The following is a 13,139-nucleotide window of genomic DNA, read 5'->3' on the forward strand; positions in this document are numbered from 1 at the left end:
TTATTCCCAATTTGGCTCAAATCGCCAGTCCACTTAATAGTCTACGCAAGAAAGATGCGAAGTTTCATTGGACGGATAATCATCAGAAAGCTTTTGAGAGACTGAAGGAAATTATTTCACAACCACCTGTATTAAAAATGGCAGATTTCAGTAAGACCTTTATTTTGCAAACAGATGCGAGCAGCACTGCGCTCGGAGCCGTCCTTTTACAGGAGCATAACGGAGTTAGGCAACCCATAGCTTATGCCTCACGTACACTCAACTGTCACGAAAAGAAGTATTCAGCTTACGAGCTTGAATGTCTAGCTGTTTGTTTTGGCATAGATAAATTTCGACATTTTTTGGAACATACTGAGTTTGATTTGGAGACCGATTGTCAAGCCTTGTCTTGGTTGTTATCACACCCTCGTCAATTGGGGAAGCTTGGGAGATGGATACTAAGAATTCAGAGCCTAAAGTTTAAAGCTAAACACATTAGAGGGTCAGAGAACATCATTGCCGACACCTTATCTAGAATGTTCGAGCCTACTCTGGAGGAGAAGAAATTACAGGAAGACAATCAAGCACATACAACACCAGAGAAAATAAGTACAACAGAAGAAGTAACTCCAGAAAAACTCGGAATTGGTTTCATTACTAATTTTCCCTTAGCCTTCGAAAGTTTAAGACAACACCAACTATCTGACAAGAATATAAAGCATATTATTGAAGATTTGGAAGGAGGTGCCAAAAGTGACAAATACAAAATGCGGAAGGGCGTTTTATGCATAGCCATTAAAAAAGAAAAGGATTTGAAAATTGTTCTACCTGAGAGCCTTAAAACAATGGTGCTGAAGTATTTTCACAACTCACCTTTTGGCGGACATTTAGGGCAGTTTAAAACCATGCATAAGGTTAAACAGGACTTTCACTGGGATGGAATGAACAAGGACATAATACAGTTTATAAAGAACTGAATTGTCTGTGCAGTAAGTAAACCGGCAAGTAATATGAAGGTTGGATTACATTGTGGAATGGAACCAGCCAGTAAACCACTTGACAAACTATACATTGATTTCAGCGGACCCTACCCGCGGAGTAAGTCTGGGAAAACTATGATTTTAATTGCAGTGGACTCTTTCACCAAATTTGTGTGGTTAATTCCCTTATATCAAGCCACAGCGGCTAGCACAGTCAAAGCCTTAAAAGAAAATATATTTCAGAGTTTTGGTTCACCTTTGAGTATAGTCAGTGACAACGGACCTCAATTTAAATCCAAAGTGTTTGGTGACATGTGTTTCGAACTAGCGATGAATCACATCACCATTACGGAGTATCATGCGCAAGGGAGTTTAGCAGAAAGATACATAAGAAACCTCAGATCTGCCTTAATTTCCTATCACTCACATGACCACAGAACATGGGATGAAAAATTAAACTGGTTACAATTGGCATTCAACAGTGCCATGCACGAGGGACATAAGTATTGCCCATATAAGTTAATGTTTGGAAGAAATTCCTATCACCCTCTGAGCGCACAATGGAATTTGAGGGATTTACTCCCTGAACGCACAACTCCCACCGAGATAAGGAAAATATGGTCTAGAGCCCATAAGAACTTACTATTGAGCCAGCGCAGAAGTTCAAAATATTATAATAAGGGGAGGAAGGAAAGTAATTTTAAGACTGGGGATTTAGTTTTATACAAGTCTCATCCGGTCAGCAGGAAAATCGACAAAATCTCTGGAAAGCTATCACAGCGATGGACGGGTCCATACCAAATACAAAGATTTCTAAGTCCCGTTTCTTGCAGCTTGTGTTATCCAGAAAATGGTGTGTTTTTCCACAGGGCTCACGTGAGCCAACTGAAACCATTTAGAGGACAAAATAATGATTTCGCCAAGTAAATAGAAATGTTAGGCCTAACAGGGTTTGCACCCATTTGAAAATGTCAATTTTGTTAACACGGTAATGAATTTGTAAACTTAGTATAAGAAAGTTATTATTTAGTATTTGTCAATTTTTGCTAAGAAAATCGCGTTAATAGTATTAAATTCAGTATTTTGATTGTGGTGACGACTTCAATCAGAATGCTTTTTATTTATGTTTATGTTGTTTACTTGATTGGTTAACTTGCACTCACTATAACTATCTCTTTACTCTATTCTTTCTTCCTCTTTTCTTCACACTCTCTTTTTCGTTTTCATTGGGAACCCTTTCCCATCTTTCACCTTCCAACCAATCAAGCTAAAACAACACTAGATAATTTGATTTTAACGTAAGATATTTAAAGTTAGAAAAATAAAAAAATAAATATATATAAAAAAATACAACAAAATTCAAGTTAACGCAATTTTCTCGGTAAAACAATTGTTTAAAAAAAGCAATTTTGAACATATAGGCTAGTTTTAATTAAAGTTGTTTGTTTTGCAATCACATAACATTCAGTTAGAGAAGGAAACAGGTCATTTTTAATTTCTGAATAAAGACAAGTTACATGTACATATTTTAGGTTAGGGATTTTTTTTTTTTGGAATATTTCGTGAATTTTGAGGTCATAAATTAAAATGTGGTTTATATGAGAGTAATATTTTGCGTGATGAACAATTTTGTGGTTTATTTGTTTTGTGAATATAGGTACAGTTTATAAACAGTTATTCCATTAGGAAAAGTTTGTGTCATTCAGTATTATTTTCGTGTTAAGCGGGAACACCCAGTGTAAAGTAGGTTTAGTTTGGTCTTTATTTGTTTACTTTTGTCTTTGATAAAAATTTTTTTAGAAACTCTTTTCCTTGGGAAACTTTTGGTTTCAAGGGGGGAGTATGTGACAGTTTGCTGTCACATTATGTATAGTATACAAACCAGGATTTGTTATAGTACTTATGCGAGTCGTCGATCTGTTTATTTCGTTGGCCGTGGGGGACGCCAAGAGTTGTTCGTTCCGCCTTCTGCTCTTAATAATGTAGTTCTCGTGCTTTTAAGTAATTTCTGCTAGATTTATTAGTATTTTATTAAATGTTCTTTATTGGTCTTGTTTGTGAGTTTTCTCTATTTCTATATTAAACTTCCTAATCAAGATCTGGTACTTCAGTCTTGTGTTTGGGATTCACACTGCTCTAATATCCCTCCGCCGCGAGCAGGCTTGGGTTTTTATCGGGAAGAAGCTACGACGTATTTCCGGGTGAGGCGTTCGGAAAATACGCGAGTCCGGTTTTGACCCGGTTGCCGGATAGCTAGTCGCGCTGGGTTGTGGTTCCAGGGGTCGAAATGTCTAACGAATCGACAGTAAAGGGCGGACTAATAACCTGAAAAGAGAACGGATGGCTCAGACACAGGGTATGAGATATAAAATCTCCAACAATCGAACCCACGTTATCATCATTGCCATATTTGTTCTCTATATGGAAAGAAAGGTGCGCTGCGGGCGAACCACAGTTCGGGACGGAGTGCTGTGGGCGAACCACAGTTCGGGACGGATTGCTGTGGGCGAACCACAGTTAGGACGGATCGCTGTGGGCGAACCACAGATAGGACGGATACGTCGATCTTAGGGAACGGGAAGAAGCTAAGCTGCAAAATATGATTATATCACACCAACACCTACAATACAGTTAAATAAAAACACGCAAGTATTACTAACCAACACCTACAAAACAGTTAAATAAAAACACGCAAGGATTAGTAACCAACACCTATTATACAGTTAAATAAACCACGCAAGTATTACTAACCAACACCTACAAAACAGTTAAATAAAAACACGCAAGGATTAGTAACCAACACCTATTATACAGTTAAATAAACCACGCAAGTATTACTAACCAACACCTACAAAACAGTTAAATAAAAACACGCAAGGATTAGTAACCAACACCTATTATACAGTTAAATAAACCACGCAAGTATTACTAACCAACACCTACAATACAGTTAAATAAAACACGCAAGTATTAGTAAGCACTAAACCTACACCACCGACCACACAGTTATATAAGACACGCACGCACTAGTAACCGCTAAAACTACAACCACCTAAAATACCGTTATACAAGACACACACGTATTAGTAACATCTACACTACAACACCTTAAATACCGTTATTTAAGACACCAACGTATTAATATCATCTACACCACAACACCTAAAATACCGTTTTTCAAGACACACGTATTCGTCACTACTATACTGCAACACCTGAAATATAGTTAAATATAAAACACAAACGTATTGTTCACCTATTTACACATGCTGTGGGCGAACCACAGATAAGGATCGGGGAGTGCTGTGGGCGGACCACAGTTAAGGATAGGATATTATTGCTAAGAGCTGTGGGCGAACCACAGGGAATTATCGCTAGCTACAGCTAATTTCCGTGGCGAACCACAGGGATTTATCGCTAACTATAACTAAATGCCGTGGGCGAACCACAGGGAATTAACGCTAAGTAAAGCTAAATGCTGTGGGCGAACCACAGGGAATTATCGATAACTATAACTAATTTCCGTGGGCGAACCACAGAAGGTTAAAGCTAACTATAGCTAAGTGCTGTGGGCGAACCACAGGGAATTATCGCTAGCTAAAGCTAAGTGCTGTGGGCGAACCACAGATAGGATCGGAGGATGCTGCGGGCGAACCACAGGGAAAGGTAATTATCACTAACTATAACTAATTGCTGTGGGCGAACCACAGGGTATTATCGCTAACTAAGACTAGTTGCTGTGGGCGAACCACAGGGGATTATCGTTAGCTAAGATTAATTGCTGTGGGCGAACCACAGGGAAAGGGAGTTAACGCTAATTATAACTAATTTCCGTGGGCGAACCACAGGGAACTAAAGCTAACTAATGCTAATTGCTGTGGGCGAACCACAGATAGGATCGGAGGATGCTGCGGGCGAACCACAGGGGTTTATCGCTAACTACAACTAATTGCCGTGGGCGAACCACAGGGAACTAAAGCTAATTAAAGCTAATTGCTGCGGGCGAACCACAGGGAAAGGGAGTTAAAGCTAACTAAAACTAATTGCCGTGGGCGAACCACAGGGGTTTATCGCTAACTACAACTAATTGCCGTGGGCGAACCACAGGGAACTAAAGCTAACTAAAGCTAATTGCTGTGGGCGAACCACAGGTAGGATCGGGGGATGCTGCGGGCGAACCACAGGGAAAGGATGGTTTACACTGATATTTACACAGATTACACAAATAAGCTAGTATCTCGAATATTCAATCAGCTCTCACGTCTTGATGTCGCACAGCTTCTACCGGTTTACACTACCGATAATTTGTCACACAAAACGTTAGATATCTTTGATTATAGTCGTTTACGTTAGAATATTTTGAGTATTCAAAGGCACACTTGTTTCTCAGTCAACTTAATATTCAATATTTTAAATTTTGGTTTGTTTTATAATCTTACAAACCTACAATGAACATTTAATACAAAACATTACTTATAAAATTAAATATTTACAATTTTCTCTAGATATTATTTATAAAAACAAATTCTACTTAATAAATACTATCAATGCACACAACATAAAAGGACGGTAAAATGTATAATAGTTAAGAGCACTCAAATAGGAACCAAACGAATTTAACGATTTATCACACATGACTTAAACCTAATCAGCCTTAATACATCAACCTAATCCTACTCAGTTTTTCCAAAATAAGTCCGGCCTCACTAACTTTTCAGCCACCTTAGCAGGTCCCCACGGGAACTGCACTACCGTCTTCTTGGGTTTCGGTCGTCTGTATCGTTTTGGTGGTTTTGGTCCTGGTAAGGAGATTTGTGGCTTCGCTATCATCTCGTAGCTAGTCCCGGCATTTCTTCATCTAAGATAGTCGGATCAACTTGGATGGAAAGACATGGTGATGGGGGCTCTTGTACATTGGGCGTGTCGATTTTGTCCAATTGTTCTAAAAGCCAGTCCCTTTGCTCTTCGGGTGGATGCGCAGACAAGGTGTCAATTTCTACTTTCCTGGTTACGGCATCAGCTGGGGAGACGGGTACCCAGTCCAGCAGTGCGTCCACGGTTTGAACGCGGTTCTCGGTTGCGTGCGTCCCCTTGTCGGCCTTCTTTACCTCCTCCGTGTTGGTTTCTTTATCCACACAGGATCGTGAAGGGGCTGGAGCTCGTCTTATAATCCCTTTCTCTGCCAGGAACCCGTCTTCGAGCTCTATTCGCCCCTTCATGAGCACAGCTTCGATGTGATTCCTTCAAGTGTTGGGATTGAATCTCGGGATTCTTATGACTTCATCTCCTCGGGCAAGCCTTTCGGCGAACCACAAAACAAAGACCCCGCAGTCGGTGTCGCCTACCTGACGAGGGCAAGTGCCTGATGTGTCTTGAATATGCCAGGCGGAGGGGCAAAACTCTAATTCCCTGCTTGCTGCTTCTTTCTTAAATGCTTCAAATATTTGATAGAGTCCCTTTTTATGAGAGAATCCCAGGGAGTCGTACGACTGTATCCGGTTTTCCTTCGGGAAGACTGCGGCCAGAGCCCAGTGTTCTTTCTCTTCTACGAAGATTGGGATGATGATGGTGTCGTATTCAAACGGGTTCAGAACCTTGAATCTTCGTCTAGCTATATCCTGACGACCCCTCGCTAAACAGGGATAAAAGAAGGTGTCAAGGCCCAGCACTTTCCACTCGGGGATGTCGGTCCGCTGTTCTAGTAATTTGATGTATGGATTTATGACGGCATCTGAGAGGCGGGATCCAGGTGAAAGGCACTTCAGGTCATTCTTGTGCACAAGCGGGATGAGAGGTGAGGGTTTGTTAGTAGCCATTCTGGAACATTAAGCCAGGGGTTAGAAATGACAAAGCAAAGCGTGAGATGATAAAATAAAAGCAACTCAATAGCAAGCAAAATTCAGGAATAGGGTTTTGTTAGGGTTGCCTTCAGCATTGGGAATAGGGTTTCAAGTCCTTCGCGTGGGCCCTGCCTACGATTCTTCGTTGGTTGTCACGTAACACGAATATGTTCGCACCCTCAGCGGCGTGAATAACGAATGGTCCATCGAATTTCGGGGCTAATTTGCCGGAAATATAGTCCACCGCGGATGACAACGTATGTGTTCGTCGAAGAACAGTTTGTCCAATCTTGTATGGATTTTCCCGGCGACGGAGGTTGTAGTACCGAGCTTGCCTGTTAAATGCGTTCCGTAGATTTTCAGCACATTTTTCTTGTAGTTTCTTGATCGTTGCTGCTCGAAGTTGATGAAGTTGTTGTGTCGATGGTAGATTAGTGGAACTTTCTTCAATAATTTGGGAACTTAATGACAAAGGAGTACGGAGCTCTCGTCCGAAGTTCAGCATGGCTGGGGTAAACTTTGTCGAATCATGGACAACAGTATTTAAGGCAAACCGGAACTCGTCTAGATGATCATCCCACGATCGGTGGTCTTCTTGAACATACTGGGAAATCATGGTCTTAATAACTCGATTAATTCGTTCCGTAGGGTTTGCTTGTGGACTGTAAGGTGCTGTCGTTTTATGCTCGATGCCCCAGTCTTTTGTTAGCTTCTGAAAAATTGTCGACACGTACTGGGTCCCATTGTCTGTCAGTATACACTCCGGGGTACCGTGTCGTAGGAGTACTAGTTCTACAAATTTCTTAGAAATTTGCGTTGCCGTTGCGTTTTTCAAAGGAGCTATCTCAACCCATTTACTAAACGTAACTTGAAAAACTACGATGAATCTATTTCCTTTCTTCGTTCGTGGTAGTGGGCCCATAATATCACTCGAGACTGTATACCATGGTCCTTGAGGTTTCCGGAAATACATTTTGCCAATTGCCTTACGTTGCTCAACTTTATAGCGTTGACAACTTTCACAACTTCTAACATACTTTATCGTATCTATACGTAATCCAGGCCAGAAATAGCTTTGAGCTATCCTTTGGATCGTTTTGTTGCATCCTAAATGTCCCGCAGTGGGTTGGTCGTGGCATTCTCTTAGGACTTGACGTATTTGATCATCAGCAATACACAATTTCCACTGTTTTGTTCGATCTAGATCACCATTCTTCAAGCGGAATTTCCTGTAAAGTTTCCCGTCACGGATCGTGTAGTTCTTATGTCTTGAAGGATTTTTCGTAACAGATTGGAACATTTTGCCGTACCAATCGTTGGGCTGTGGCATAGGATCCTCTTCGATTTGTTGTCCTTTTTCTACCACACAGGTACGGAGGTTCTTACGTTGTTCACTTTCATTCACTGGGTGTCTCGACAATGCATCCGCTACTTTGTTTAGCGCTCCTTTTCTATACTGCACTGTAAAGTCATACTGTTGCAGTTCAAGAACCCATCGCGCTAATCTTCCAGAAGGTTTTTCGAGGTTCATTAGCCATTTCAAGTCTTGATGGTCTGTTATTGCTATAAACGTGTACCCTTCGATGTAAGGCTTGAATTTCTTTACCGCCCATACTAAGCTCAAACACTCTTTCTCAGTTGTAGTGAACTTTTTCTCATTATCTGAGAGTAATCGACTGGCGTAGGCTATAACCTTTTCGTTTTTCCCAGAGTTTTGTGTCAGAGAAGCTCCTAAGCCATGATTTGAGGCGTCTACTTGAATAACAAACGTTTGGTTGAAATCCGGGCATGAAAGAACTGGTGTTTTTGTCAGTTTTTCTTTCAGTGTAGCAAAAGCAGTCTCCTGGTCGGAACCCCATTCCCATCGTACATTTTTCTTTGTAAGTTTCGTTAGAGGGGCTGATATCTTAGCAAAGTTTTCAACAAAGCGACGGTACCATGAGGACAATCCGATGAAACTTCTTACATCTTTAGGACATTTAGGCGTAGGAAACTCTGTAATGGATTTAACCTTTTCAGGATCGGTTTGGATACCTTGCTCGTTAATTACGTGTCCAAGGTATTTCAATTCCTTTCGACAAAACTTACTTTTTTCTTCATTCAAAATAAGTCCTGCATCCCTGAGTTTCTTGAAAACCTTACTCAATAGTGTTAAATGTTCCGAGAAGGTTTTAGACACCAACACCAGGTCATCTAAATAAGCGAAAGCATGAGGCTCAAATTCAGGACCAATGATTTGGTCTAGTAGGCGTTGAAATGTAGCGGGAGCCGAGTGAAGTCCAAAAGGTAAAACTTTGAACTGAAAGAGACCTCTTCCTGGGATCGTAAATGCCGTTATAGGACGACTCTTTTCTTCCAATGGAACTTGCCAGTATCCTGACTTAAGATCAAGTGTACTAATGTACTCAGCTTGTCTCAGTTTGTCTAAAATAGCTCCAATCTGAGGTAGTGGATATGCGTCACGTTCACTTACTTGATTAACTTTTCTAAAATCAATACAGATCCTTACTTTACCACCAGGTTTCTTTACGACTACCAATGGACTACTCCATGGACTATTTGATGGTTCGATTATATCATCAGCGAGCATTTGATCGATTTCCTTCTCGATAATCGCCTGCATAGCAGGGTTTCGGGGATAGTACCGCTGCTTGATGGGATAGTCTGATTTTAGTCTAATACTATGTTGGATTAAGTTCGTACGACCCGGAACTTTGTTAAATAGAGCAAGTTCTTTATCGAGAAAACATTCTAGTTTTTCGTTCTCTTCTTTTGAGAGAGGTGTAACAGCATTACACTTCAAAATGTTCGTAGCTCCTGTTGCAGGTGTAACACTGGACTCGTTAAAGTTAACTGTAATCAGTTCTAGTGGAATGATTAAGTCCATTCCTAGTATTATGGGTACAGACAGATTAGGTACCATTATAGCTCGGACTTGAGTTTCTTTGTTTCCAACTGAGCATTCAAACTCATAAACTTCGTCAACGGTACGTGTAGATTGGTCGGCCAGACAAATATTTGTTTTAACCATCTGAGGTGTTATATCATGTTCTCGAAGATAATCGGCAACATCAGTTCCGATTAGAGTGATCATTGAGCCCGTATCTATCAAGGCATTAAAATTTTCGTTTTGAATTTTTACTGTAATGAGAATCCTGTTTTCCGATTCATTAACTTTGGAACACGTGTTAAAATTGAAATTTTTAACTTTGTTTAGCCAATTTTTCCACTCTATTGAGGTGGTTTTATTGTAGCGAGACTCGGTCCACCTCTTGCCTTCCGGTCTCGATCTGAGTTTCCCGCCTTACACGGACATTTTGTGGTTAACACGCCCTCTCTTTTGCAATTAAAACACCTTATAACTTTTGGGTGTCGACAGTCCCGAAATCTATGTCCTCGTCCATCGCAATTCCAGCAAACGTAATCCTCTGAGTTGTTGGCATTATTGTTACCATTTCCTTCATTACGCTTTAAGCTTTCTAAATATCGTGTTTCTCCTTGGGATTGTCTCACAGGTCGGTTACTGTTAGGGTTGAAAATGTAAGGAGGAGGTGTCCTTTGAGCAAACGTCACACGTGATTGTTGTTGTGATCTGTTGTTAGGACTGTTTATTCCACGAGTCACTTCCTTATTTTGAAAGATAGTTTGCTGTGTTGGATTGTTTTCCTTAAAGTAAGTTCGGGATTCGATAGCATCAACTTTATACGGAGTAAATGCTTTATTTCGTGGATTGTATGCAGTTTCAGTAAACAATGATTGAGCATGATTAGGCGGCGGCCGAAAACTTCTTTTATCACGTAGATAACTCTCATATAATCTTCGGCTAGCTTTACTAGATCGTCCTCGGTGTAACAGTGGTTACGTCTTACTGTTAACTTGTATTCTGGTCGCATGTTAGTGAACAGACGGTCGAGTATATCGTCCTGTGTATAACCTCCTCTTCTACGCATTAGCGTGGTTAGAGCAACAACAAACTTCCTAATTGATTCATTTTCACCTTGGGTCCTCTTCTCAATTTCTTCGGTAAGTTTTCTACGGTAGTCTGGAGGGAAATAATTTTCAGCGAAGCTAGTGACGAATTCCTGGTAAGTGGCCCATTGCGCCTTTTTATTCCGGAATTCGTGATGTCGCACAGCTTCTACCGGTTTACACTACCGATAATTTGTCACACAAAACGTTAGATATCTTTGATTATAGTCGTTTAGTTGAGATAGAACTTCACTTGATATCGCACAGTATTTACCTGTTTACACTACAGATAATTCGTCACACAAAACGTTAGATATCTTCGGTTATAGTCGTTAAGTAAATAATTTAAAACCACACAACACACAGTAAATAAGACTACAACAGCTAAATGGTTTCCTCCAATGTTTGAGGATAAGAGATAAGAGATACGGTAAATTCCTTTGAATGTAATTATTGTTCAATCGAGTTCAATTACTATAACTACATGTAAAAGTATCGAATTATGTGAGAGGCAAAATGTCAATGTATGTCTGCAATTATGTTTACTCTCGATCAGTACTAAATGTACTGAACAATATACTGAAGAATAAATATACTGAACAATTAGCGCAAGCAGGTTTTACATTAAGCTGACTTTATCCGAATATTCAATGAAACTTGATCGTGTATTAGACTTGAACGAACGGAATGACAAATGTCTGATTCAAAGCAAGGCGATGACTACCTTATACAGAGTCGTCGTACTTGGTCCTCGGAGACCCGTGTGTGGTTGACAGTCGTCTGTCTCGTGCCCTCGTAGTGGGTATGGTCGGCTCCCTGACTCGACTATCAGGTAGCGTGAAGTCTGCTCTCTCGTGTCCTGGCCTCGACTGTCTCTAGGAGCTGCGTGTGGTGCAACGGCCGGGGACGACGCTTGTGCGCAGGTCCAGTCGGGCATGCGCAGAGCGCCCGGCGCTGTGCGAATGGAAGCCGTCGACTCAAACGTTGGCGGGATTTACACATTTACATTTGTGACATTGTATTAGAGCTAAATCGGCCCCTTACACAAAAAAATCTTATGGCAAAATTTAACATGTTACAAAGCTCTCTCTTTTCTCGTCGCCATCTTCTAGAAAGAGTTGTTCGTAGCCTCAATATGTTTTAAATTTGTTACCAATGTCGTAAATTCATCTTTTGATTTGAACTACTGCTAAATTTTGTAAACACTACAACCCTCAAATAGAGGTATGTACAAAATTTTTCATATTTTACTTTTACTAGGTTTTATTCAACCAAATTTCATTGTCAGCCAGGACTAGGTCTCTAGTCACATGCATCACTTTGTACTTGTAGCAGATTTTGCATATTTGAAGAACTAAATAACTATGTTTTAAACCTAGTTGGGTTAGAGATAAGTTTTAAAACCTTTATCTGTTACTTTCGGACTTTATCAAGAAACATTTTTGAATTTTGTAAGCTTTTGCAGGCTAGGGCTAAGTTAGGCTTTTATCATTTTTGTCAGAACATAATGTAGTTTAATATCAGTACACTACTGTTTAAAGTAAAACCTTTTGTCTTTGTACAGTAGCTTCTTTTAACAAAATTTGTGTCAATTTAAAGCTTGATCTTTGGAGCGGATAACTTAACTGTAACCTAGCCTAACCACAGATGCCTGTGAAACTAAAAGGCTTAATTTAAAACCATTTTATTTGTACCTAATTATAAGTACCATACATGTTGGTTATTATTTGGCCTACCGAAGTCCTAGAGTTGTTTTTCTTTTGTGACCTTAAGGTAAGCTAAAAATTGTTGTTGTTTTTTTTTGAAAGAGGTCACAATTTTTTTTTTTTTTATGGTACTTAAAAACTGACAATTTAATTTTCAAGTAATACCCTCTTTTTATCACACACAAAAAACAAAACTAAACCTAACTCGGAGACTCCGAAACAAACCAGGATTACTAAATCTTAATCACCCATTTAGGGTAGGCTAAGTTACTTTAAGAAAAATTTAAAAGGCTATTTGCAAAATAGCAAAATTATTGAGAAATTAAAAAACCACTAATCAGGTTGAAGTTAAAACAATTTATCAAAGAGTGTTAATTTAATAAGTGAATAAAACTATAAAATCTGGCCTATTTCACGGCCCAAAAGAATACATTTTAAAATTTGAGTCCAAAAAAATATAAATTTAAGTTAAGTTAAATTCAAATGAAAAGAAATTTGGGGATCCCCTACTAATTGGTTAGGCTAGCCGATTACATTTAAAGTTAAAATAAAAAAAAGGTCTTAGCTGATACAGTCCAAGGGGCGCCTGAGTTCTGCGCCGGTACAACACCGGAGCAGTCGAGCCATGACGGTTGGTAGGTCTATGCCAAATGTAGAGGGGAAGA

At 39.9% G+C, this 13,139-nt stretch overlaps 1 protein-coding gene across 1 annotated transcript; it reads right to left on the reverse strand.

Annotated features, from left to right (window-relative positions):
- Nucleotides 1-6,202: 6,202 nt before the first annotated feature.
- Nucleotides 6,203-6,775, reverse strand: LOC128984532 (sentrin-specific protease 1-like). The gene has a single exon (XM_054403863.1). It carries the CDS (start codon nucleotides 6,773-6,775, stop codon nucleotides 6,203-6,205), a length of 573 nt encoding a protein of 190 aa, XP_054259838.1.
- Between the last annotated feature and the right edge of the window lie 6,364 nt (nucleotides 6,776-13,139).

Source organism: Macrosteles quadrilineatus, unplaced genomic scaffold (genome assembly GCF_028750875.1).
Source record: "Macrosteles quadrilineatus isolate MER2022 unplaced genomic scaffold, UCM_ALF_1.0 Scaffold_2__2_contigs__length_208266976, whole genome shotgun sequence".
Taxonomy (NCBI): Eukaryota; Metazoa; Arthropoda; class Insecta; order Hemiptera; family Cicadellidae; genus Macrosteles; species Macrosteles quadrilineatus.